The 25,532-nt window shown below is 39.5% G+C and overlaps 1 protein-coding gene and 1 pseudogene across 2 annotated transcripts; one reads left to right on the forward strand and one right to left on the reverse strand.

Moving 5' to 3' along the window:
• The first annotated feature begins 732 nt into the window (after nucleotides 1-732).
• On the forward strand, nucleotides 733-24,820 carry LOC149107320 (uncharacterized). Its single transcript, XM_089296859.1, has 2 exons — nucleotides 733-1,033; nucleotides 22,179-24,820. Exon 2 carries the CDS (start codon nucleotides 22,250-22,252, stop codon nucleotides 24,098-24,100), a length of 1,851 nt encoding a protein of 616 aa, XP_089152985.1. The 5' UTR covers nucleotides 733-1,033; nucleotides 22,179-22,249; the 3' UTR covers nucleotides 24,101-24,820.
• LOC149107321 (uncharacterized) lies at nucleotides 4,142-14,118 on the reverse strand (annotated as a pseudogene). The gene is made up of 7 exons (XR_016209540.1): nucleotides 14,069-14,118; nucleotides 11,612-12,253; nucleotides 11,174-11,231; nucleotides 8,279-9,474; nucleotides 8,148-8,218; nucleotides 7,424-7,532; nucleotides 4,142-5,356 (listed from the first exon to the last, which is right to left on the reverse strand). The product of XR_016209540.1 is annotated as an uncharacterized LOC149107321 (transcript).
• Nucleotides 24,821-25,532: the final 712 nt, after the last annotated feature.

The raw sequence follows: 25,532 nt of genomic DNA on the forward strand, positions 1-25,532 counted from the left end.
AATGCAGCTTCAATACTTAAAAATACAACAAACATCACACTTTATTTTCTTTAAAAAATGAAGCTTATTAGATTTTGCTGCTTAGAAATACCAATCACACCAGCCATTCGAGGCAAGGTTAAAAAGTATGTAAATAGCTTATATCTATCTTTTACTATTATATCTCTCAGTTAGTACGCGCGTTGTGATTGGTCAATTTAGCGGGCCGTATTCTCCTGTAGGACCCGCTAAAATTTCAAGTTGTTTTTGTTGCCAAACTGTTCCGTGATTTATCGCCAAGTGTTCTTAACTTTTATAGCAAGTACAAGTTTAAAACTTTCTTTTACTCTAAATTGTGTATTAAAGCGTGCTAACGACTTAAAAACGATTTCAAATTGGCTCGTTTTGCTTTTGAGGTGCGTCAGAAATTTGAAACTGTTCCATGTGAATAGAAATCGTTCACGAACGCGCGTCAGGCACACAGTAGAGATATAATAAATATCTTACTAACCTCGTCCTCTCGGTCCGTACTGTAAGTTACGGATCCGTAACTTACAGTACGGACCTCGAACTCGGTTAGTAAGAAACAAGTAACACGTTGTGTTTTTATTTGTTGTCTATTAGAGGGAATAGGGGAAACTTATAATTTCAGAGCTGAACAAAGAGTTTCCAGCAATCTGATTAGTTCAGCGATCCCTTCTATGAAGCGGTTTATATAACATTTTTGAGGCCTGGCTGCTAAGCTCACCACCTTTTCGCAAGTGGACATGGCGGACAGTTGGTGAATTAATTTTTCATCTATTCGGAAGACATTACCCTAAGTCCAGGATATTTGAAAGGATGGAGAATTTTCAAAATGACTCCTGTCATCCTTGGACCAAAAATCCTTTCAAGAACTCGTGTTAAAGGCAGTTAAGAATCGTAAACGCAGTGGTTACGTTGATTGCCAGCAGGTCAGATCGATTGACCGAAATCTGTTTTTCTCCAAACTAAAGCTACTCATTTTGAGACGATCATGACAACAGTGGATGAAGTCAACAGCGATAAAACAAAGGTACCGGATGAATTTATTTTTTGTAGTGTTTTGCTTGCTTGTTTTACTGCCGAACTGGATGAGTAAACTAATTCACAATCGATGTAAGCTTACATGTAAGCTTCTTATTAACGAGCAATTGGGTCCCTGTTTTATGCTTTAGTCCGTATTCTCTTTTGTTCAGCTCTGAAAATATACCAAAACAATTATTTGCCTCAGGCTCAATGAATGTTAAATAACATTTTTTTTACCTAAAAACACCAATCACACCAGGCATTCAAGGCAGGGTTACAAAGTATATAAATAGCTTATATCTATCTTATAACATTTTTTTTTACCTAAAAACACCATTCACACCAGGCATTCAAGGCAAACTTAAAAAGTATATATATAGCTTATATCTATCTTATAACATTTTTTTATCCAAAAACACCAATCACACCAGGCATTCAAGGCAAAGGTAAAAAGTATGTAAATAGCTTATATCTATCTTATAAAATTTTTTTACCTGAAAACACCAATCACACCAGGCATTCAAGACAAAGTCAAACAGTATATAAATAGCTTTTATCTATCTTATAACATTTTCTTTTACCTGAAAACACCAATCACACCAGGCATTCAAGGCAAAGTTAAAAAGTATATAAATAGCTTTTATCTATCTTATAACATTTTTTTTAACCTAAAAACACCAATCACACCAGGCATTCAAGGCAAGGTTAAAAAGTATATAAAGAGCTTACATCTATCTTATAACATTTTTTTTTTACCTAAAAACACCAATCACACCAGGCATTCAAGGCAAAGTTAAAAAGTATGTAAATAGCTTTTATCTATCTTATAACATTTTTTTACCTGAAAACACCAATCACACCAGGCATTCAAGACAAAATCAAACAGTATATAAATAACTTATATCTATCTTATAACATTTTTTTACTTGAAAACACCAATCACACCAGGCATTCAAGGCAAAGTCAAACAGTATATAAATAACATATCTATCTTATAACATTTTTTTTTACCTAAAAACACCAATCACACCAGGCATTCAAGGCAAAGTCAGAAAGTATATAAATAGCTTACATCTATCTTATAACATTTTTTTTTACCTAAAAACACCAATCACACCAGGCATTCAAGGCAAAGTCAAACAGTATATAAATAGCATATCTATCTTATAACATCTTTTTTTTACCTAAAAACACCAATCACACCAGGCATTCAAGGCAAAGTTAGAAAGTATATAAATAGCTTATATCTATCTTATAACATTTTTTTTACCTAAAAACACCAATCACACCAGGCATTCAAGGCAAAGTCAAACAGTATATAAATAACTTATATCCATCTTATAACATTTTTTTTTACCTAAAAACACCAATCACACCAGGCATTCAAGGCAAAGTCAGAAAGTATATAAATAGCTTACATCTATCTTATAACATTTTTTTTTTACCTAAAAACACCAATCACACCAGGCATTCAAGGAAAAGTTAGATAGTATATAAATAGCTTATATCTATCTTATAACATTTTTTTTACCTAAAAACACCAATCACACCAGGCATTTAAGGCAAGGTTAAAAAGTATATAAATAGCTTATATCTATTATAACATTTTTTTACCTAAAAACACTAATCACGCCAGGCATTCAAGGCAAGGTTAAAAAGTATATACATATATCTAAGCGATTTCGCAAAAAGCACTAGGTGTTTGCTTGGATTCGGGTTGTAAGCTAGCGACCTTAAACCCAGGGGGGCTCCGTTAAGGCCAGACCGTGCACATGGCCGAGGCACTGGCCTATCTGCTGGTGGTTTGCTGGCCACCAGCTGCCAAAATCAGGGGGGAGGATAGAGTGTCTTGTACTGACACCCCCAGCTAGCTACACTTTGAGTTTTTAGTGTTTTCTAGGTATTTTACTCAGTTTTTAACCTTGTTCAAGGCTTCTGTGTTGACATGACATCCTGCTGGACTGGTCCATGTCACGTACATGCGTGAGGGACCAAAAAATCTCCCAGCCAGACGGGGGGGGGGGGGGGGACGTGGTCAGAGGACTTTTAGCCGGTGGGACTGTCTTTGAGTCAACGCGGGCATGTTTTTGCGAATTTGGTCAGATATATTTATAGCTTATATCTACAATGAAACTTACTACATTTTTGCTGCCTGGAAAAACAAATCAAACCAAGTCTTCAAGGCTAGGTTAAAAGTATACATATGTAGCTTATATCTAGCTTATTACATTTTGCTGCCTAGAAATACCAATCAAACCGGGTTTTCAAGGCAAGGTTATTTAAAAAGTAAAATCTCACGTACAAATAGGAAAGACCTGTTAAGTGATATTTGGGCAAAAAGCACTCTGTTTCGGACTTAAAACTCATCACAAGGTATACGACCAAACACAATACTCTAGTCTATAAAGCTGCTGCACATCACCGACAAACTTAGTAAAACAACAGCATAAAAAAACCTCGACCTCCTATCAAGCACCAAGTGAGTCGTCATTTCAGTGCAGAAGAAACCTTACCCTGACATTGGGGATAGAAGTCTTGCCTAAAAACACATGCATTAGGATAAGGCCTCGACCATGGCCATACAACGGCGAAAACGCAGCTTCAATTCATTTTACGGTTAGGCCTACCGTCTGCACTAATCCGTCACATGCACGAAAACGGAGCTATTCGAAAACGCTCTTCAAACCGAAGGAACATGAAAACGGCGGCTTTGCGTTTCAGTGTGTACAGAAAACAATTTTGAAAACAGGTGTCTACATAAACGATCGCGTCACGATCATTATGTGATTTCCCTGTTCGAGCTTTTCTCAAACACAAATCCAAAAGTAACCGGTAGCTAGTGTGGACGAAAACATCTGATGCGTTTTGATTTTCATATCTCTTCAGGATAGCGTGGACAGAACCTAAGGTTATCATTTATGTAAAATGTCGAAGTTTTGTTGAATGTCTATCTGATAGTGGTCAATGCGCTTAGCTACAACTATCCACAACTATGAAATCAGTCTACTCCACGAGGAACAAAAATATGCATTCCCAACTTGTATTAAAAAAATGCGGATAACTTTGAGAACATTAGAATATTGGAACATTTTAAGACGAATACTTCTAATCCTGATATTTTGCTTTCTCAAGCGAAGCAACCGAATATGCTTCAGTGAATTTACTTTTTAGGAATCTTATAGATGGTCATTGCTTACTGAGCCTATATGCCGTTTTTGCTTATATGCAAACTGAATCGATCAGGTGGTCAAAAAGATCTACGGACCATCATGTTCTGCATGCTATTTGTTCAGTTTTCAATTCACACGGATTCTGATTCAGTAAATACACAAAAGTTTAAGTTCACTCTTTGAGAATCCTCTGTGCTGATAAAAATGTCATGCATATAATAAGTAATTATCTAATATTTGAGCCAGCTCAGTTAAGGCCTCCAACACCTGCCATGGCATGGCTGTCATTAAGAAAACCGCTAAGATTAATAAAGAACAACATACCTGAATAAGGACTAATATTTTCTTTTCTTCAGTGCCAAATTGAACGTTAAAGGAAAGTAATTTTAAGGTGAGCTATCCTTTTCAATAATAAGCTAAGCTCACCGATCCATAGCTATTAGTAGGTTTTAGTGACCGTTCTCAAATTCATTAATAATTCATCAAGTTAATACAAAGAAAGTCACCACCGTCAAGGAGGCTATTGGATACCCGGTCTTAATTAGCATATATTTTGACGATTTTACTTCTCCGTGTACCCCTTAGTTTTTGTTTCGATTGACGACTGAAGATATATCAAACACTCGACACTTACTCAAACCCCTTGAAGTTCGTCAAAAATACTCCGCTCTGCATCGTATTTTCAACTCCTTTCTTGGTGTTTGGGTGTCCCGATGAAAATAAACTGCTTCTCGATCTCGACTCTTCGTTAAGTCGTTGAAATTCTTCTATTTTCTTCCTCGTAACAATCGTTTTCTCATGATCAGGGCCAAGCACGTTTTCCCGAATTTCAAGTCCCTTCTGGAGTTCCTCCAATGCCAATTTCAATTTACCTTGGATCCTTAAAGCATCACCAAGACAAACGTGGGAAGGAGCAGTATCTGAATGGTCCCCCAGCATTTTTGTTTGTATCTCCAGAGCTTTCTCGAGCCTTCTCTTGGTCTTGTCGGCGCAATCTCCCGAATTATTTTCACCTGCGAGGGTCATGTACGAGTAACCAATCCAGTATAACAACGTAGCAGCCCAGGGGTGCTCGCCAAGCTCCCTTTCGTAAACTGGCAGAACTTTGTTTTCCCAAGTCTTGATTGCTTGTAGATTGTCGTTGCAATACCAATAGGCATCTGGAAAAAAAAAAAAAAAAAAAAAAAAAAAAGAGGAAAAGCGATTAAGTCTACTTTCATTTTTTCCCAAAATTAAACTATCCTGCCACAGCCTATATCCAACGAGTTTTGCTGAGGCCTTGATAACCTCGTTATTATGTGAAAACCGGAGTCCAGTCTGGTCCAATTCGCGGGGGGGGGGGGGGGGAGGGGGGGAGTGGGGTGCGGGTGGAGGGGATACTCATAGAAAAAAATTGGGTGGGGGTGTGCGGCCGTTACCCAAAATCCTTAGCCTTTTTATGACCAAAATCTGCGCTTTTTTCCTACCCCATTTATGACCTGATCAAAAAATCAATACCCTATTTATGACCTGATCCTTTAATCAATACCCCATTTATGACCTGATCAAAAAATCAATACCCTATTTATGACCTGATCCTTTAATCAATACCCTATTTATGACCTGATCCTTTAATCAATACCCTATTTATGACCTGATCCTTTAATCAATACCCTATTTATGACCTGATCCTTTAATCAATACCCTGTTTTAGACCTGCCTGGACCTGCCCTACAATTAGTCACCTAGTTCAGAGCGATGTTAAGGCATTGTTAAGGGCTTTTATTGATGTTCTTATTGATAATGATGAAAAAGTAGCTTCTTACAAAAAAAACAAACAAACAAACAAACTCCCTTCAAGACGAGTGCAAAAGCCATCCCTACTAGTGACCAAAATGGCCAAAATCGATACCCTATTTAATTCTAATTCAGAGTATTCTATCTGTTTAGAAATGAAGGGATTAAAAAAAAGATTATTTACGTTTTGCACTTGACGAAGTTTTCGAGTTTGGGCATACTGTAGAATCCATGACGGTCATATGGACTGAAAGTAATAGTAGACATTACAGCTGTCTCCGCTCTACGATTATGGTTTGCTTTATTTTCTCATGAATGATTCTCTTGTTATTGATTTCTTTGTTTTAATCAGTAGTGGTTTTAGTTTTTTCAAATATAGTTATTTCGTCACCTACGCAGGTGAGAAATTTTAAAACATGAGCGGTAGGTACCACTCATGTTATGAATTTTATCGCCAGGTAACAAAAAGAACTCCTTGCGATCTTTGACGCTGGTTGACCCCTATTTTTCTTTTAATGGATCATTTCCTCTACCCATTTTCTACGTTTAGCGAAAAAAAAGAAAATCTATCGATTAGAAGTGCACCATCGAATTCTGACTACCATGGGAAGAAGGAAAACGATAAAGGCCCTGGGGAGAACGCGTAACAAAACAACTGAAACAACAGTGCATGCATAATAACCATAACTTCAAGTTCATAGCACAAGTTACAATGACACACCAAAAACATCGCTGATTATTAGAAACCAAGAATAAGCGTGCAAACTAAAGAGAGCTGAGGAAAGAACACGCGCAAACACGATGTTTGTGAGGCAAAGCACGCATAATACAAACATCATTGAATATTACAAACCAAAAATACACGTGCAATCTGAAGGCAGCCGAGGGAAGAGCACTGCACAAACCCTGCGTTTGCGAGGCAAAGCACGCATAACATAATATACGGATTTAGCCAAGCATAAAACTGAGCTCCCGATTGCAATAAGTTAACCAGTAAAGGACAAAAAAAAAAAAAAAAAAGAATTTGTTTTTCTTGGATCAGAAACTCAAAAAATGATCAATTGTGGGCATGCATGTAAACAAACTATACCAAATAAGCCTACCCAAATTTTGCAAGATTGTAGAAATCACGAACGCAATACATCAGGCCTAGGGACTTTCCAAGAGACGATTGTGAAAGGAATATCTCGGAAGAAAAGTCAACAACGTGCTAGAGGTTAATTCACGCCGAAATTGTTCCTTTGCACGCAACTCGCGCCTTCTCCCCCACAGTAATAACCTGGCTTGAGCCTGCTATCCAATCGAAAACCAGTACCGTGAGCAGCCATAAAACTGTACTGTCTAAATTGTTTCCTAGTCAAATAAAATGAGGTCATCCTATGCAGGTCATTAATAAATATAACATGACATAGCTCAAGGAGCTTTTGATTTTATCAGTTTGTGATATTTACGTCCAAGATCACAGTTACCAGCGGCGACATACAAAGGAACACCTAATTTCTTCCGCATGGTTATGCCTTCCTGGATTAACCCGCGGCCTTTCTTTTCGAATTCTTTTCCCTACAAAAGGAAAATCATCCTGGATTAATATAGCTCAGTATAAATGGAAGGGACCAGATCGTTGGGTTAATTTGCGTTAACCAAGTTCAATAACCGATTCAGAAAATTTGCGATAAACATTTCATCCATTTTAAGCATTTTTCAGACCTGGTGGGTTTTTACTTCCTCGTAACATAAATATTTCTTCTTTTTCAAAACAATGTACTATATTAAAAATGTAACGTAAACAGCGGTGATAGACATGGTAAACCAGTTCATTTTCACACTAAACTTTGTTATCTGGAGAGACGGGTTTCACTTGAAACTTCGTGTTATTAAATTACTGTGGGTCGTTATTCTCCCACCTGGTTTTTCCCAGTCAAGATTCCAGACCCGTAAAAATAACGACGTAAATAGATGTCACAAAATCGTAAGACTACAGTTCCTTTGAAAATGCATGTTGCTTAACTAGCATAGGAAACGTCAAGTTTATTATAAAAATACATTGGTTTCCCATGTTTGTCATCGTGGCTTATGTTATATACTTAATCAAGCTAGGTTGGCCTATAAAAGTATATCAAACAATGAAAGAGCGCTCAGGGAAGCAGGATAACTTTGTCAATGAAATGTTCTTACCCGACGAAGATAACACAACCCGAGTTTGGTAGTGGTGTGCGCATGCGTCTCACTCTTCTGTTTGTCGTCGTCTGAAAATTCCGTACGGATATCATACGTTTCCTTAAATATACTAAGAGTTCCTTAGTCACGCCTGAGGTGAGCCGCATCACAACTCAAAAGCCGCCGGAACCCAAGAGAATTTAAACTGTCTGCAAGCCTTTCCTTGTCATCGCAATCCCTGGATATTTCGCAGCACTTCTCATACAGTTGAGCACATTCTTCGGGCGGTGATACAACTTTGACCAAGAAGTTCAGGACTTCAGTACCGTTAGCAACATTGATAGCAAACAATTTCTCTTCTTTAACAGTCGTGTCTTCAAAACAGTTCTTAAACGCTTCAGTGATGTTTGCTTTCTCTTTTCTGAATGTGGAGATGGTTTCGCAAGCTTTATGTTTGGTGATGAATAGTTTACTTAGGATTTTGATCCGTTCCAGGTAATGATCATTAAACTTCTTCTTGGTATCGTCACCTTCGCTGCCCACGGCTAGGGAACCACTCTCTTTCCTGCAGAAGGCTTGAACTAAAGGATGTGCGCTGTACTTTCCTTCTCCGGTTGTCTGAAGAAGTGAGTCTTTCACCATCTTAGTCTTCACTGTCTCTACCTCGGCTCTGGTCTCAAAGAGAATCAGCATATCCTCGGCAGAGAAAGTCGATGGGAAAACTGAGAGACGGACAAGATTCCTTTTTATGTCTCTGGGAAACTCGCGGAGGAATTTTCCCAATAAATTATAGACGTCTTCTGAATTGTTCTTGAGGATGTCAATAGGGTTATTTCTAAGTTGTTCCACCAAAACTTTGAGGTTGAAATCGTTCTTCAGTAGGTACATATTGTTAATAAGAATCAGTGGCATCCCACCACAAACCTTGCATACTTCCTCCAAATATTCTTTGCAGACTACAAAAACATCTTTGAGTAATTTAGCAGATGAGGTGGTGTCCATTGGCTCAAGATGAACCCTGTGTATGTCAGCTGAAACAGTGTTTACATTTCTTCGGGTAACTTTATCTTTGGCGCTGAAGCTAACAGCGTCTGAGCGAAGCCGTCGAAGTCTTCTTGTTCCTGTATATCTTCTGTGTTGTCCAGTACAATAACAGTGTCATTTTGAAGCTCCGACAGTTTGTGAGTCGCCTGCTGCTTTATGTGTGTCTTCCCCGTTCCAGAGAGAGCAACAAAGACGATCATACGCGCATCTGTCGACAGTTTCTCCATGATTTCATTTTCAACTTGTGTTCTTTGGATGTAGTTACGAGCCTGAACGGGAATGTTGGCTGAAAATTGTTTCTCTGCAATAAAAATAAATATAATTTAGCCTGTTTAAACAAAAACTCGTCATAGAACGGTCCGAATGCTGTTGTTGAATGTTTATAATGCACGTGGTCAATGGCCTTAGTTACACCAAGCTATTTACGGGTATGCCACTTAAAATAGAAGAACCAAATATTTCAAACAAACATATTAAATAGGCAGAAAAAAAAAATCCAATTGGCGGAAGGCAGACCATTTGGCTATTTACAAGCATGGCCGAGGATCTGAACTAGAGTCTACCGAGAAGCAACTCCGGCTTGGTCAGAGAGGAACTCTTTAAGCACTCGGCCACAATGCCTCCATAATTAAAACTAGCTAAACATATATTCCGAGCGGAAAACAACAAGGTATTCGTTCATAATGACAGAGCCATTTTGGCATGCAAACAAATTTTCATTTTCAATTCAACAAAGAGACCCCTATGTCAATGTCTGATTAAAACCATTTGAGGAAATGATAGTTTTGAAAGAATAAAAATAGTAACCGAGAAACCACAACAAAGTCATAATCTTCTCATCTATAGAAAGTATATCCCTAAAAAGTATACCTTAGTTCTCAGCTTTCAATGCATAAGTTATTATAACAGATGACTTTACTGTAATACCACATAATTATTGTACTGAAAACATTTCACTAAAACTTCAATAAAAAAATGATAACGAAAACCCCACACGTTTTACTGTGATTCTACTGTGCGAGGTCATTAAATGTGCCTCGATATATCAAGAAACGAGTAATGTAGGATACAATGATGCAAGGGACCGCCAACGAAAATGCTGCCGGTATACGCAAGAACTGTAAAAGATCTGATCAGCCAAAAAGAGTAATAATAACAATGAAGCAAGGCTGATTACCACGTAGAAAGCTAAACCGGACGTCGACATGATCATGGTAGAGTCGAAACTGAAAGCCAATAATTGCAACCGTAGACAGCTGTTTCGACCTGGTTGGGTCTCGTCAGCACAGTGTAGCAGCAAAAAGTAAAGCAACCGGCTTGTGGACCGATTGTCTACTGAGGGCCTGATTACATAGCGAATTTCAGCCCGGGCTGAAAAATCTGAAAAATCCCATGTAATCGAAACGGAATTTCAGCCCGGGCTGAAAAGCAGGAAATAAGATGGCTGCCGCTACGAAGTAGAAGCGATCTCAGTGGAATAAAGGCGATAAAATAGAGAATCTCTCTAATTTCAAAGCTTAGATGGAATATAAGGACATCGAGACCAGGTTAAACAGCACGAGGCTGTCAGGAAAGCCATGAACTCGGCAAGCTTGAGGAGATATTTTCTTTCTATGCAAGTACGTCTTTCTGGCTAAGAGACAGGTTTCGTTTCAGTTCCATCATCATTGTAGGATGTTACTATCCTAAAAAGTTAAAAATTGAGCGCCAACAAAAGGTCAAACTACGAGAGAAGCAATGCGCCTATTTTCACGATTCGTGTTCTCAGCGCCATTTTGATTCTCTGGAGACTTTATTTTCGCACACAATTTCATATTTGGCGCCGAGGCTAATATTTCAGCCCGGGCTGAAATTCGTTATGTAATCGCAACAAAATTTCAGCCCCCCTAGCCGGGCTGAAATTCGCCATGTAATCAGGCCCTAAATACACATGACAATGACCTCAGATGAAACTCAAGTCCAAATGTCTGCGGATTGGCCAATATATCACATGTAAGAACCGTGATCCCGGACTTTAAGCAAAATCCAAAATATCATGTCGTTGTCGCGATAAGGACACTGCGGACAGACAAAAACTGTCTCACAGAAAATGCAAACCATGTTAAAATTGAGCGGCATATCATATCTGATCCGATATGCGGCTCATTTCTAACATGGTTTGGCCATGTATTTTCTGCGGGACAGTTTTCTGATCGGTTTTAAATCAGGGCTTTTATAAAGCCATTTTACAGTGGTACAATGATCAAATTTTTCCCCCTCGATTTTTTAGGTTTATCACATAGAATTCCATGAAAAAATAAAAACGCCGTTTACCGTTTGCAAATGTCTACATTAGTTCCGGGGATATTTAAGTTTGAAAAATGTGGAAAATATGCAAATGAGATGACTGATGACGTCATACACTCAACCCTATTTCATATCAAGTATATAAATAGAGCTATCAATTTTACCTGAATTAATTCGATTATGCAGAGAATCATAATGAACACTTTAATGACAATGATGGCAATGTTGGAAATTGATTTTTTCCTGTAATGCTGATCATGGCAATGCAAATTAGCTTCTGTCTGGTTGAATGGAGTCGGTGTTGCGACAGCTGCCTCTGAACACTTGTACGTCTTAGGAACAATAAGGGTCTGGTTGCCACAGAAGATCCCAATCATGACAAGAATAAAAATCAGTCGACAGCATACATGTAGAAGGTAGACCCTCCTGAAACGGTCCGGTTTCTTTTGTTGATCGCGTTTGAGTTCCCGAAGAGTGAAAGCACCGTAAAGCATGAAGGATATCGAGAGGACAAATAAAACGATGTAAGCCAAAACAACAAAATACAGGGGCGTAAACCACTGATTCATTGCAGAAGAGTACTCGTCATAGCAGAGTTGTTTGGTGATAGAACTGGTTTCGGGCTCACAAGTGAATGTCTCTCTGTTGTAGGTGCTTTTCAGAAAAGCAATAAATGATATCCCAAAGAATACAACCAAAAATAGTTCAATGCCTCCAGGCAGTGTTCTTGATCGAAGCCCAAGTTTAATTATTGAATCGGCATCCATCGCGGCATGAAGGTAAGTTCTTCAGATCTATTGTTCAAAACAAAAAATTACATAAATACTTAATTAAATTAAAATGAAACTTGTTAAAACTATATCCATAAACCCACGAATGTGAAACTAAAAATAAAACATCCGACCTGATTTCGACAAAACACCACAAGCACTGTTGTGATCATTATGGAGTAATTTGCCAAAACTTGAACACTGGAATCTCTCCTATGGCTAAATAGTTATTACGCATAACAATAATTAATTCACAAAACGATGATGTATATACGTTCGAAATTTTGCCCGTAAAGAAGCCCCATACAATGCCGATACAGCGATCATCCAATGTTCTTGTAATTAAAAGTTTTTACATAAGCTGGTTGTATTACAAATTTTTCCATGCTCAACAGTTGCGAAATGCAAATCGAATGAAAATGGTCGAATTTCAGCCCAGCTGGGACTCGCTAAATTGAGTCTGAAGATTAAATCGAAGACGTCGTTTTTCTCGGAAACACAAAACTATTTCAAGGAAAACAAAAACTACAGCCTATTTGCACTCTGGTTAGAGGCAAGCTATATGCAAAAGACGAGCGAATTTGAGTTTTCCAGCCTTGCCGAAGAAATTTGACTTCGTTTAATTTTTGTGGACATTTACAAGCCGGAGACCACATACCACAACAAATAACATAGGTATGTAAGAACGAGGAAGGTTTACGTTGACGAAGGATTCGTTTTCGGGTTAGTTGATTCGTTGACTTCCTAAGAAGAATCCACAATTGCATGGATGAGAGCAGGAAAGTAATACGCGTTGCCTGATTGAAGGTCTAAACGTTGAATAAATTCCGCACACTTTCACGTACTTTCTTCAGCTGAATAATATTGTCTTGTCATTTCCGGCCTTTCGCTTTTCGCTGTCACGCAAAACAAAAAGTATACAAATGGAAAACCATTCAGTCGATAAAGCTAAGAAATAGTGATGTTATATGAAATAATTGAAGAAGACACTTCTCCAAGTTTTAGGTCTGGGCATTTTCCCAAACTTCAGATATTCGTCGAAATATTTCGCAGAAATTTACAGAGTCAGTAAGGCGGGATGAAACCGCCATGCTGGTGTACCTAGATCCTGGAACACCAATATGGCGGCTAGAAAATAATGTAAACATCTGGAACTTACTTGGGCTATCTACGCGACTGACTATTTGTACTGAACAAATAATCATTTACATAAGCGCTTTTCCTGATGCTATAACTTCTAAAAAGACTAAAACTCATGAGATAAGTATATATATTTCGACAAATCCGATCGTAGCTCTGTGTCACGCACCGCCATAACTCATATCATGTGTTGAAAAGTTGTAAATAGAATACAGTTATATAATTGTATAATGTACAAAAATTCTTCTTTTCGCTAAACGGTAAAACTAACCTAAAAACAACAAACTCAGCACTAGCCGTATGGCCGATTGCAAAAACATTTTTCCAAGAAGTTATGTGTGTCATACCAGACTTTATTGCCTGCAGTCTGGCTCCAAAATTACTTCAACGCCACAAAGTCATTAAAACAGAATGTCATCCGCTATAATATAAGGATATTCACAAGAACATGTTCAGCCTTAAATCGGCAGAATAATATGAATATTCAGTCTGGGCCGAAAAAAACAATAGTCTTACATATATATATAAAAAAGAGTGTATAAAAAAACATATATGACCTACGGATTAAAAACTCAGTTCAGTAGCATCAAAATTGCTTACAGAAGGTCCATTTTCCAAGTTGAGTAGCTCATAGCTACTTTGATTAGTTAAGCAAACGCTCAGTTTAATTAAATTCGGAGTGTGAATGGATGAACTTACCTCTCAGTTGGACTGCAATAATTGGCTGCCTTTAGTGTCGAGATCTAAATTCAGCAACATGATTCCTGTGAGACACAGAAACACACCACTGCATCATTTTATCATGATACCGCTAAGTTACAAACGTAGCTTGTTTTAAAAAAAAGCAGTGTAGGTAAATTGGCCAAATGGCACAGCCATGCGCAACGTCCAGAGACGTTCGATAAAATTACAGCCTACGAACTTACCACCTCAAACTAATCTGAAACAACGATCCTACTTAGAAAAGCCGACTTCTCTGATTATCCCTCTGTACACAAGCAACAAGTCTACAGAATTTCCTGTTTGTAACTGACAGCACTACCTACGGCAAACTGCCGCTTAATTAATAAGCAGTTTGTTGTATAAGACCTAGGCTTATACAACTTCGTCAAGGGAATTTGAATAGGCTTTTAAACGGAGAGTCTTATAAGCGGGATGTAAAAAACCGTTTCGCAATGAGTTACCGTGTTGATCGGAATACGTTTTCCTTATACTCGTTCAGCTTCAAAAAATGGCATAATAAATCGAGCTCATATCATTTTAAACCAGAGGGGGGCTTATAATGGGAAGATATATTTTGTTGTTTACAGGTAGATGAACCTATATAACCGGAGGGGCTTATAAGCGGCATTTTACGGTATGGCACGCTTTCCGACATTCAACCAAGAGTTCCGTAACTTTTGTAACGGGGTATATGGCGCGAAAATGTCTGGAAATTTCGGAAATTGTTCAACTTTCGAACTGCGAATAATTTAACCGAATTCCGGGAACTCCGAAAGGAAAATGAAAATTTCAAGTAAAAATATTTCGAAAATTTGGTTAAAGCTCGCCAGATTGTACTCCTTTTCCGAAATTTTTATTGGCCGCTATAAATTTCAAGACATTTAAATCGTAATTTGTGGTGAAAGGACAGCGCTCTGTGAATCTGCAGAGTCGAGAAGCGCTGAAATTTATTGAATTATAAGATAATAGTTTTCTGATTGAAGGAACTGATATATGCTCTGTTATACAAGCCAAGGAATATGCCTGCTAACAAGACATTTGACCTTCTAACAATTTGATTCAGTCTGTGCTTGCATGACCAACAGCAGATAATTGCATGTTCCTGTTTTTATCAACTTGTAGGAAAATAGCGTGACTGTTCCTGTTTTACGGACAAGTGTTTTTTATTACAGCTTTGTAAAAATATGACATTGTGTTCAAGAATCTTAAGGTGTCAGAAATGTTGTTCCAAGTAACGGCCACTGATTGTTTTACTGATTTTAAGTCAAAGTGAGTAGTTAGGTTTAGGTACTTGAGAACGTCTGCCTTCTATCGTATTCGCTCATTTCGTAACTGTGTGAGTTAGAGCACCTACCTTTCAGTTAGATCAGAATAATTGACTGTCTTTAGCGTCTACTTCCAAATTTGCACAAACGATTCCTATAAGCGAAGAAAAATACGACGGTGTCATTTGATCATAGTACTGGTTTGTAAACCAAAGTACGTTGTGATAGCAGTATTTGCAGTTGTTCATAAATGTCCTCTTCCAGAACTGCTTTTTACCTTTTAATCAAATCATGGCTCAGTCATGCTGAATTTACCGGCGGAAATGTTGGAAGAAATGTTCGAAAAAAGCGTCTTAATCGTAATCGTAACAAGTATGCAAAACATCATTCTGTATCTGTTGATAATTAATCTATCTTGTTGTTCACTGGCTAGAAGTGCTCAAGCTTACTGCAGTAAGGTTATACATTGCCCAAATGAAGGTTTTAGGGTTATTCCGCATACCTGCTCTCCCTTCCATATAGAGCTTGAATTGTCAGCCAAGAATTCAAAGAGTGTCAGGTGAAACTATTTTTCTTCAGTCATATGCTCACGTCGCACTTTCCCGGAAAACTCTGCATACATGAAGAACAACAATGGTTCGAACACAACCGTTTTAACACAAAGTAAACTTTATTTTAATAAGCGCTCCCAAAACCAAACTCGGTGTTACCGACCTTCACCACAAGATGTTACTAACTTTTTTAAAGTAAGTCTTTATCAACATCCCACCAACAGAACTCCAGGAATTGATCAATGCGCTGTTATACAAGCCAAGGAATATGCCTGCCATCAAAACACATGACGCAGGGTCACAAAGAACGGAAATTGTCCAACATTTTTTACAAATCAGTTGTAATACATTGACACAAGGAAAATCAAACATCCCACGTGGGGCTCGTTGAAGCCATTTGGCTGGATTTTTGGCGGAGACGTGCGGCATTCACTGCCCTATTTCAGATACCCTGCAGTATAGGCGTCATTTTCGAACGGAACGCTCGATAGACCAGGTTTTCGATGCCGCTTTCTTGGATTGTGACCAGTAGAGGGTTGGGGAGATGCGGGGAGTGATCCATACATCATGAGCCAGAGCTAACCGGAAGCTCAAAAATTCGCCAGGTCCGGTTGCTATGGGGTGATGTCATTTATCTGTTAGGTTACTGTCATCGCAAGACTTTTGCGGTTCTATTGTGGTTAGCGATAATTGCTTTCAGTGAGAGTAATTGTGTACAAAAGTAACCTGGTTATTTTCAGATATGATCTGGCCACATAATTGATATTTTATAATAAATTTTCATAACGCGGGAATATTGCGCGGTCATATATATAAAAAAAAGACTTCGACTTCGAATGAACCCGTCATCGGTCGTTGAAAACGGACACAAAACGAGATGTGCCTCTGAGTTAGAAGATATGGTGTCTCTCTGACGCATTTGTGCGAAATTGAGCCAGTTTCCAATCGAATTTGCCTTGAGGAGTTAAAGAAGGCGCGTGGGTTTTCTTTTCACGGGAAGGGAAACAAAGGGGCTGCCCTGACTATACATTTGGATTGGTTTTCGCTTGAACCATAAAACAGTTGTTTAAAACCAAACGAAACCACCAGCCACGATTGATTTGTACATGAGTTCATTCACCCAAAAACGACGGAGAGAACCAGAAAGTGTTTTCAGGTTGCGCTGCCCGTGACCAACCTCCCAGAGCATCGAATCAAGACAACAGCTTCAAAACTCAACAAGTCAAACGCACCAAGTTAAGTCTTCCGATTAATATTTTATTTGTATCATAACTTACACCCATTGTCATGCTTTTAGATTGAATGGGGACTAGATAGCTACTAAAATGTTAAATCACTATTTTCATTCGTGGGTTAGACCCTAAACTGAAGTCCATGGTACACCAGTTTTCTGAAAGACGAATCCAGATATATAGTAAAATCACCATGTAGCCACATATTATAAATCCGCTCTGGTTTTCCCACGCAAACGTCCTCGCAGTATTTCTACGTTACCGAGTGCTACAGGATATTTTACAAAAACCACAATTTTTCAGTAATGCGGGACACTATAGGAAACAAAAACAAAAAACAAAATCGTCTTTTTTCCCTCGCTCGTTCATATCATACGAACATGTGACACATCCTTTTTCTGGTTCATCCAAGCTTAAGTCCATGCAATACAGCTGCTGAGAGCTTCGGGATATGTAACAAAATCGTCATAGTTATTTTTCCGTCGTACGTGACATTACAGGAACATGTTACATATCCTTTTCTGGTTCACCCAGGCTGAAGTCCATGCAATACAGTTGCTGAGCGCTTCGGGATATGTAACAAAATCGCCATAGTTATTTTTCCGTCGTGCATGACATTATAGGAAAATGTTACATATCCTTTTCTGGTTCACCCAGGCCAAAGTCCATGCAATACAGTTGCTGAGTGTTTCGGGATATGTAACAAAATCGTGCTATTGATTTTTCCGTCGTACGTGACATTATAGGAATCTGTTACTTATGCTTTTCTGGTTCACCCAGGCTGAAGTCCACGCAATACAGTTGCTGAGTGCTTCGGGATATGTAACAAAATCGCCATAGTTATTTTTCCGTCGTGCATGACATTATAGGAACATGTTACATATCCTTTTCTGGTTCACCCAGGCTGAAGTCCATGCAATACAGTTGCTGAGCGCTTCGGGATATGTAACAAAATCGTCATAGTTATTTTTCCGTCGTGCGTGACATTATAGGAAAATGTTACATATCCTTTTCTGGTTCACCCAGGCCGAAGTCCATGCAATACCGTTGCTGAGCGCTTCGGGATATGTAACAAAATCGCCATAGTTATCTTTCCGTCGTGCGTGACATAATAGACACATGTTACATATCCTTTCTGGTTCATCCAGGCTGAAGTCCATGCAATACAGTTGCTGAGTGCTTCGGGATATGTAACAAAATCGCCATAGTTATTTTTCCGTCGTGCGTGACATAATAGACACATGTTACATATCCTTTCTGGTTCATCCAGGCTGAAGTCCATGCAATACAGTTGCTGAGTGCTTCGGGATATGTAACAAAATCGCCATAGTTATCTTTCCGTCGTGCGTGACATAATAGACACATGTTACATATCCTTTCTGGTTCATCCAGGCTGAAGTCCATGCAATACAGTTGCTGAGTGCTTCGGGATATGTAACAAAATCGCCATAGTTATTTTTCCGTCGTGCGTGACATAATAGACACATGTTACATATCCTTTCTGGTTCATCCAGGCTGAAGTCCATGCAATACAGTTGCTGAGCGCTTCGGGATATGTAACAAAATCACCATAGTTATCTTTCCGTCGTGCGTGACATAATAGACACATGTTACATATCCTTTCTGGTTCATCCAGGCTGAAGTCCATGCAATACAGTCGCTGAGCGCTTCGGGATATGTAACAAAATCGCCATAGTTATTTTTCCGTCGTGCGTGACATAATAGACACATGTTACATATCCTTTCTGGTTCATCCAGGCTGAAGTCCATGCAATACAGTTGCTGAGCGCTTCGGGATATGTAACAAAATCGCCATAGTTATTTTTCCGTCGTGCGTGACATAATAGACACATGTTACATATCCTTTCTGGTTCATCCAGGCTGAAGTCCATGCAATACAGTTGCTGAGCGCTTCGGGATATGTAACAAAATCGCCATAGTTATTTTTTTCCGTTGTGCGTGACATTATAGGAACATGTTAGATATCCTTTCTGGTTCATCCAGGCTGAAGTCCATGCAATACCGTTGCTGAGTGCTTCGGGATACGTAACAAAATCGTCATAGTTATTTTTTCCGTCGTGCGTGACATTATAGGAACATGTTACATATCCTTTCTGGTTCATCCAGGCTGAAGTCCATGCAATACAGTTGCTGAGTGCTTCGGGATATGTAACAAAATCGTGATAGAGATTTTTCCGTCAAGCTGTTTCCAGAATCGCTCGGCATTTCTCGTAAAGAATCACATCATGTATTCGAGATTTCTATCGCTCTTGAGAACTTTGACATAATTTTTGAGATAATTTCCTGACTGCCCATAACATTAACAGATTTTCAAAGTGTCGGTGCACATGATCTTCGAATTCGAATACTAGAAAATTCAGATTATTTTTGGAATCGCTAAGCAACAAACATGTATACAGAGAATACCCTAAACAGGTTTTAATTAGGCTTTCCGCGGAAAATCTGATAACATTTCTGACTCTCGGATATTTCTGGGCTGCTGGGCATAGTCACTTCGCTTACTGAATAACAGTGATAACTGAGATTAGCGAAAACGTTTCATCTATACGTGCTCCGTAGCTTTACAAGAGTAAGAAATGTATCAAAAAATCTAAGTTTTAAACTGGCGTTTGTGCCCAAACCTAGAAAACACATTGTTCCAACGTTATTTTTTCTTTTAATCCAAATTCTTCACGTCAGTCGCGCGATTTCCCGAATCGCCGACTAGTAAAATGTTTTGTATCTTTCTGACAAGATGGAATTGTCTTACAGTAAATATAATTTCACACTTTAGGAGTATGACACATTCGTGCAAAACTTAACGCGTTTTGTGGAACATAAACGATCACCGACAGGGATATGATTACACTGGAATGTTGTAAGCCACTGGATATCCCGTGGACATGTAGGACTAAAAGTTCTACATCTCCACGGGATCCCAGGTCTGTTTTTTGGTAGCCTGCAGTGCAGGCGTCTTATTGGGGCGAGTTAGCGTTACAACCTTGCGACCGCCTTTTTAGACCGCCATGTTAGACCGCCATGTTAGACGGTGGGGGATGGGGGAGGGGAAAAATGAGAAGACGCCTGCCCGAAAAGGCCGTTAAAATGCGAAACACCTCCTGATTAGTTGCGCTTCACTGCATTTCCGGAAATGAGCGGGTAACCTATCAAAATGAGGTTTTCTCGACACCGGAAGTCTCACAAGGGTACACACCACGAGAAGTTTATGCTAAGCCGCAGGATGTCTTGCATTCTCACAGAGGTACGTGTTGCGCTAGCGACTTCAGACGTACAGAGTATTTTAGAAATACCGGCAACTGATGAGATCCACATGGAGGATCGAAACCATGCTCTTGCCTGAACTAAGCCGAACAATGGCATATAAAACACGCAAAACAGTTAACAGGACTTGCGCGTAAACAGCTACATTTGAATCATGTGGTGCCAGAACAACCAAAGGAGGAATAAACCTATACATCGAGCAAGAGAAACATAAGCTCGATCAGATAGCTGCAAGAAACATAAGAATGTCTCTAGACAAACGTATAGCTTTCTCAAAGTAAAGCTACAGCGTCTCCGAAGGAAATCGAACGAGAACAAATATGATATCCGTGATAAGGATCTACCTACAGTGCTTGTAAACAGTTCTAGTCACAACCGGGCCTGGTGTCACAATATAGAAAGCAAGTAAGCAACATGTTCACGGTAAATTTCATATTTTGTCCCTCAAAAGCAAATTCATGGATATATCTTGCAATAGAAATGAGCCTAAACAATGCATAAACACATGGCAAATTACAGAGGTGTCAAACTCAACGAGTCGACATGCAGATAACAGCGGAAACCATGCAGACCTATGACTTATAAAAATTTGCCATAGCACGATCTAACGGCTCAACTCCGCTTAAAATTCCTCCTTATTACACAACATGAAGTGCCCTTCATGAACACGAGTGAAGCGACAAGAAAGGTCGAGTGACCGAACAGAGAACGGCAAATGTGCAAATGTCACGAACCGTAGAAGTCGTGTAGCTTAGTCAACCCCATTTTACGTAAATATTAAGCTTTTCCCAAAGCCAGTGGGTAGCACTGCCAATAGATCTTTTCCGGATACCAGTGTGGAAATTGCGTCTTTTTGCTCCGTTCCTAATTCGCGAGACATTCCAAGTTCACATAAACGCTTGAGAGATTCCTCGAGAGCGGAATCGAAACTAACAACATCACTTTCGACAGAGTTTGCCATGTTTCTTACCCGCACGAACGAAACGAAACTGACTGACAGACAATTGACAGGCAGGGTCAAGCCGCACCAATCAGAAACTCCGTTTGTGGGCGAACGGAGTTTCCTAAAAGAACAATGACCTCGGGCAGGCGAGATTTTCTTCGCTCCACCCCTCCCCTATCCTTCCTCTTGCCTATCATTCACCCCCTCGGTAAAACTTTCTTTCTCTCCCCAGTCTTCCACTGCATGAAATATTCAAGATGGCGGCTAAACTTTTTACGATGTGAGCGCTCGCTCGAAAAAATCTCGCCTGCTCTGCAGGCTAGTTTTTTGGTTGCTAAGAACGTCTGGCTCGTTGTGATACTCTTAGTCTCTCCATACTACGGTACGCTCGGGCAGACTGGCCCAGTTTGGCGTGACTTCCCTTACAAATGCGTCCTCAATCTCAGCATAAACACGCAAAAACGAACTTGGCCAATATACGGCCATCTTGACCTCGCGCTTGTTAATTAACGTATACATATGAAGGAACAGCGTTACTAAAAGATCGATCTGCTTTTCAATTTACTGCTTTCGCGTCAAGGTCAGGTGCTTGCTACGGTCTGACTTAATGCTAGGATAACTTTTACTACTCTCTCTCTATTTTCTTGTGTAGTACATTCAATGTAGTCTAGTTTAGTCTAGTCTTATTTGGTTGAACATTTATTTCAATGTTCCTCATTAGGCCATGTCACTTTCAAAGTATAATATTAATAGGGCAATATGAAATATATCAACTTACAGAAACGTTACTCTTTGTTTTCTTGTTCCAAGAAGGAAAGGGTATCTTTGGCGCGTGACTCATTCCGGTGAAAAAAGGGAAAATGAAATAGTCAGACTGCGTCTTCATGGCTGAAACTGTGGAACGTTTTGAGAAAAAGGCAAGGTTTGAAGATGAAAACGAAGCCGAATTGATTCGAGAGAAACTCGAGCAATTCTTGACCAACATTCTGGCGGAGGTGGAAAAGCGAGACAAGCGATTTCAGAGCACTGTTATTAAGAGCGGAAGTGTTTACGAAGGAACAAAGGTTTGCCAGCCAGATGAATTCGACTTCATGATCAGAATTGACTCACTCACCGACAAACCATTATTTCGTCCATGCGACAAAGGCGAAGGCTACGTCAAACTATTCGTTGCTGAACAAGAGTGGGAAGAATTCAAAGATGACGAAGGCTTCTTCAACCCACATATGATCTCCCGTTTCTTCAAGAAACTTGTCAATGCATCTCTAAGTGACACCGAGCTACCTCAAGGACTGGCCATCAAACGAGTAGGGCAAGACGTGTTTAATGAAATATGGTGGCCTGTGTATTCTGGGCTACTGGGAAATATCGATGGCCAAGAAAGTTCGCCTGTGATGTACTCGGAAAGTCACGGACCGGCTACAACACTTTACATTGAATGGCAAGGCGGCAATAGTTATAGAAATCTAATCGTAAGAGTGGATTTGACACTGACTTTGGATTATCACAAATCCAAGCTCCCCGTTGAGTTGACAACGTGTTCCCAAGAAATAGATCCAATTCTTCAAAAGTGCGGATTCCACGTTGTTCCCGCTGGATATGACAGCTGGCGTATTTCGTTTTCCATGGCAGAAAAAGAAATTCTGGCCTTTTCTCCGGACGGTTTTAAAGCATGCTGCCGAGTCCTGAAAGTCATGAGAGATGAGATATCCAAGAAACTGGGATGGGATTCAACCTTGATTCCATCATACCTGTTGAAGACCGTCCTTCTTTCAGAGCTGTTCGTAACGGACCGCTATCGCTGGGATAAAAATTGTAGGGGCCAAAGGACAATTCAAGCTTTAGAGCTGGCCTTGCAAGGTGTGAAGACGGAGACAATTCCGAACTTCTTCATACCAGGGCAAAATATCCTAACTGTGGCTGATCACGACAACAAACTGCGCCAATGTGTCCTGGAAGACATGTTAAATCAGATCAAGGGTTTGGAATTGGCGTACACACAAAAGGACGCCAAGAAGAGAAAACAACAAATCAGGGCTTTACAAATGACAGATTTGGTGGATTACATGATCTCAGGCCTCCTTACTGGAAAAAACCCGACTGCTGTTTGGAACAAAATGTTTTTAAACATTGAAAACCTTCCTTTTGGTCCTTTGGGTAGACGTGGCTCTCGCCGGTTTATGATCTTTGACCTCAACACCACAGAGCTTGACGAAGGTGGCTACAGAAGGTTGATCCAAATATGGAAAGCGTTTGAAGCTTTCTTTAAGAAGTTACTGAATACTCTTGAAGGGGAGCTAAATTTGTTAGCTCGTAAATTCTACATCAGAACCTGCGAGATGAAAGAGAAATTCGAGTCTGAGCACAAAGGGCTTTGTGAACAACAAGTCGAGGAGGTTCCTCTTCGTCAAATTGTTATTGAATGGTTGGATGAGCTTGTTTCTTGTTACACTAAAGAAGACAACTCAAGCTTGCCAAATATTCACAAAGCAATTTCTCCGGAGTACAAGGCGTCAGGTTTCCTTAAAGACGTTGCTGATGTTACAGTGAACGAAGGTGGTGAAAAAGGGCTTGCTCTTTTAAAACAGCGTATTGAACCGTTCCTCTCCATGGTGCCTGAGAATTACATCATGGCCGCTGTTGTTGATCATGTTAGCCAAATAATTCTGCACTCTAAAGAAGTATGGAAACGTAAACTCCATTACATCACGATACCCGAGTTAGATTTAGATTGAGCTCAGTGTGAGGAGATATTGAAAACGCCACTAATGCCAGGCGAAATTCCGTACTACGTGGACTCTTGGTTTGTTGTTCAGTCACAGAGCGATGACACTAGATTTTTAACATGCCATAAGTGGACAACTCTGCTAAGTAGACATACTCTGTTTCCAAGTTTGTGCATTGTAAGTGGCTTAACTACATGACATTATGTCGAGCAGTTAGGTTAGGTGGGGAAACTTTTGCATATAAATTGGCCTTTGATGTCTGCGGGTTGTCTATGGCCGGACAACAGTTTTCATTATGTTTTTAATTCTAAGCGCTTTAAAACCTCAGAAACAGGCCTTGGACACTGATCTATTGCATCAAGTGGAGGCTACCAATCAATCTAGATACTTTCGTTGCTTCATGCCTTGACTGTGTTATTAGTTCATTATGTTAGACCCATTTTTAGACTAGTAGAACTGTCGATCTTTTTAACAGAGTTTTTATAGTTTTTGACAGATAATCGAAGTCATCTCAGATGGCTGAAAATTTGATCCATTGATTGCATGTTTGTCATTGATCCATCCTCATTACACTTAACAGAATAAGGGCTTTTTGAAAGTTAATTTAGCGCTGAATTTTTTGACTGCACATATGTCAAGTGAACCCAGTTTATTCCGTTGTGCTCGTTTCAGTATCCATGATATTAAGTGGAATCGAAACAATAAAACAAAAAACCTCCTTGCGACCGATTTCAGCTTCCACCGTGCCTGTAAGGAATCAGTCTTCACAAGTTAGACTAGTGTGACCCTGAATTTACTATCAAACACTGTACAGCCCCATTCTTTGGAAGGTATTGTTTTTGATGCACGACATATACGCGTTGTCTCATGGTTTCTTCTACAATGCTTCAGCTTGCTGTAGAGGCAACTTGGACCCCTAGCTACCCCTTCCATACTGTGCCAAATTTCCCACCCCATCAACGTGGGGAAAAATTCCCAACACAAAAGCGCATCGAGTAGTCAAATGCCCAGGGTTTGTTCGGGAAGATGTTGATCGCTGCCTCTATTTGACAGTTAGATTAATCCAAACGTAAGGGAAGCTTGAGGCTCATCAATATGGCATAAGTAAAGTGAAGCCTTGGAGCCGACTGGCTCATAGCTGCCGGAGCTTATCCCGGTTTCTGTAGCATGAAGCGGTTAGGAGTAATTCTACTCCCCCTGGACGAGATGCTGGTCTATCGCAGATTTAATAGTACTTAAGTAATAATGCAAGAAATTATGCTTAGAGATGGTCGATGAATTGTCAAACACAATTTAGGTCGGCACACACCGGGGGACATATTGGGGGGACATGACTAGTGCTAACTCAAAGATATAAAAACTTCTGGACTGTCTAACAAATTAGAGCAGGTACATTATATACCTGCCTTTTACGTTGATAAAATTTGATAAATCATCATAG

Source organism: Orbicella faveolata, unplaced genomic scaffold, assembly GCF_042242905.1.
Source record: "Orbicella faveolata isolate gen_17 unplaced genomic scaffold, um_ofav_v1 contig_27, whole genome shotgun sequence".
In the NCBI taxonomy this organism is placed as follows: domain Eukaryota; kingdom Metazoa; phylum Cnidaria; class Anthozoa; order Scleractinia; family Merulinidae; genus Orbicella; species Orbicella faveolata.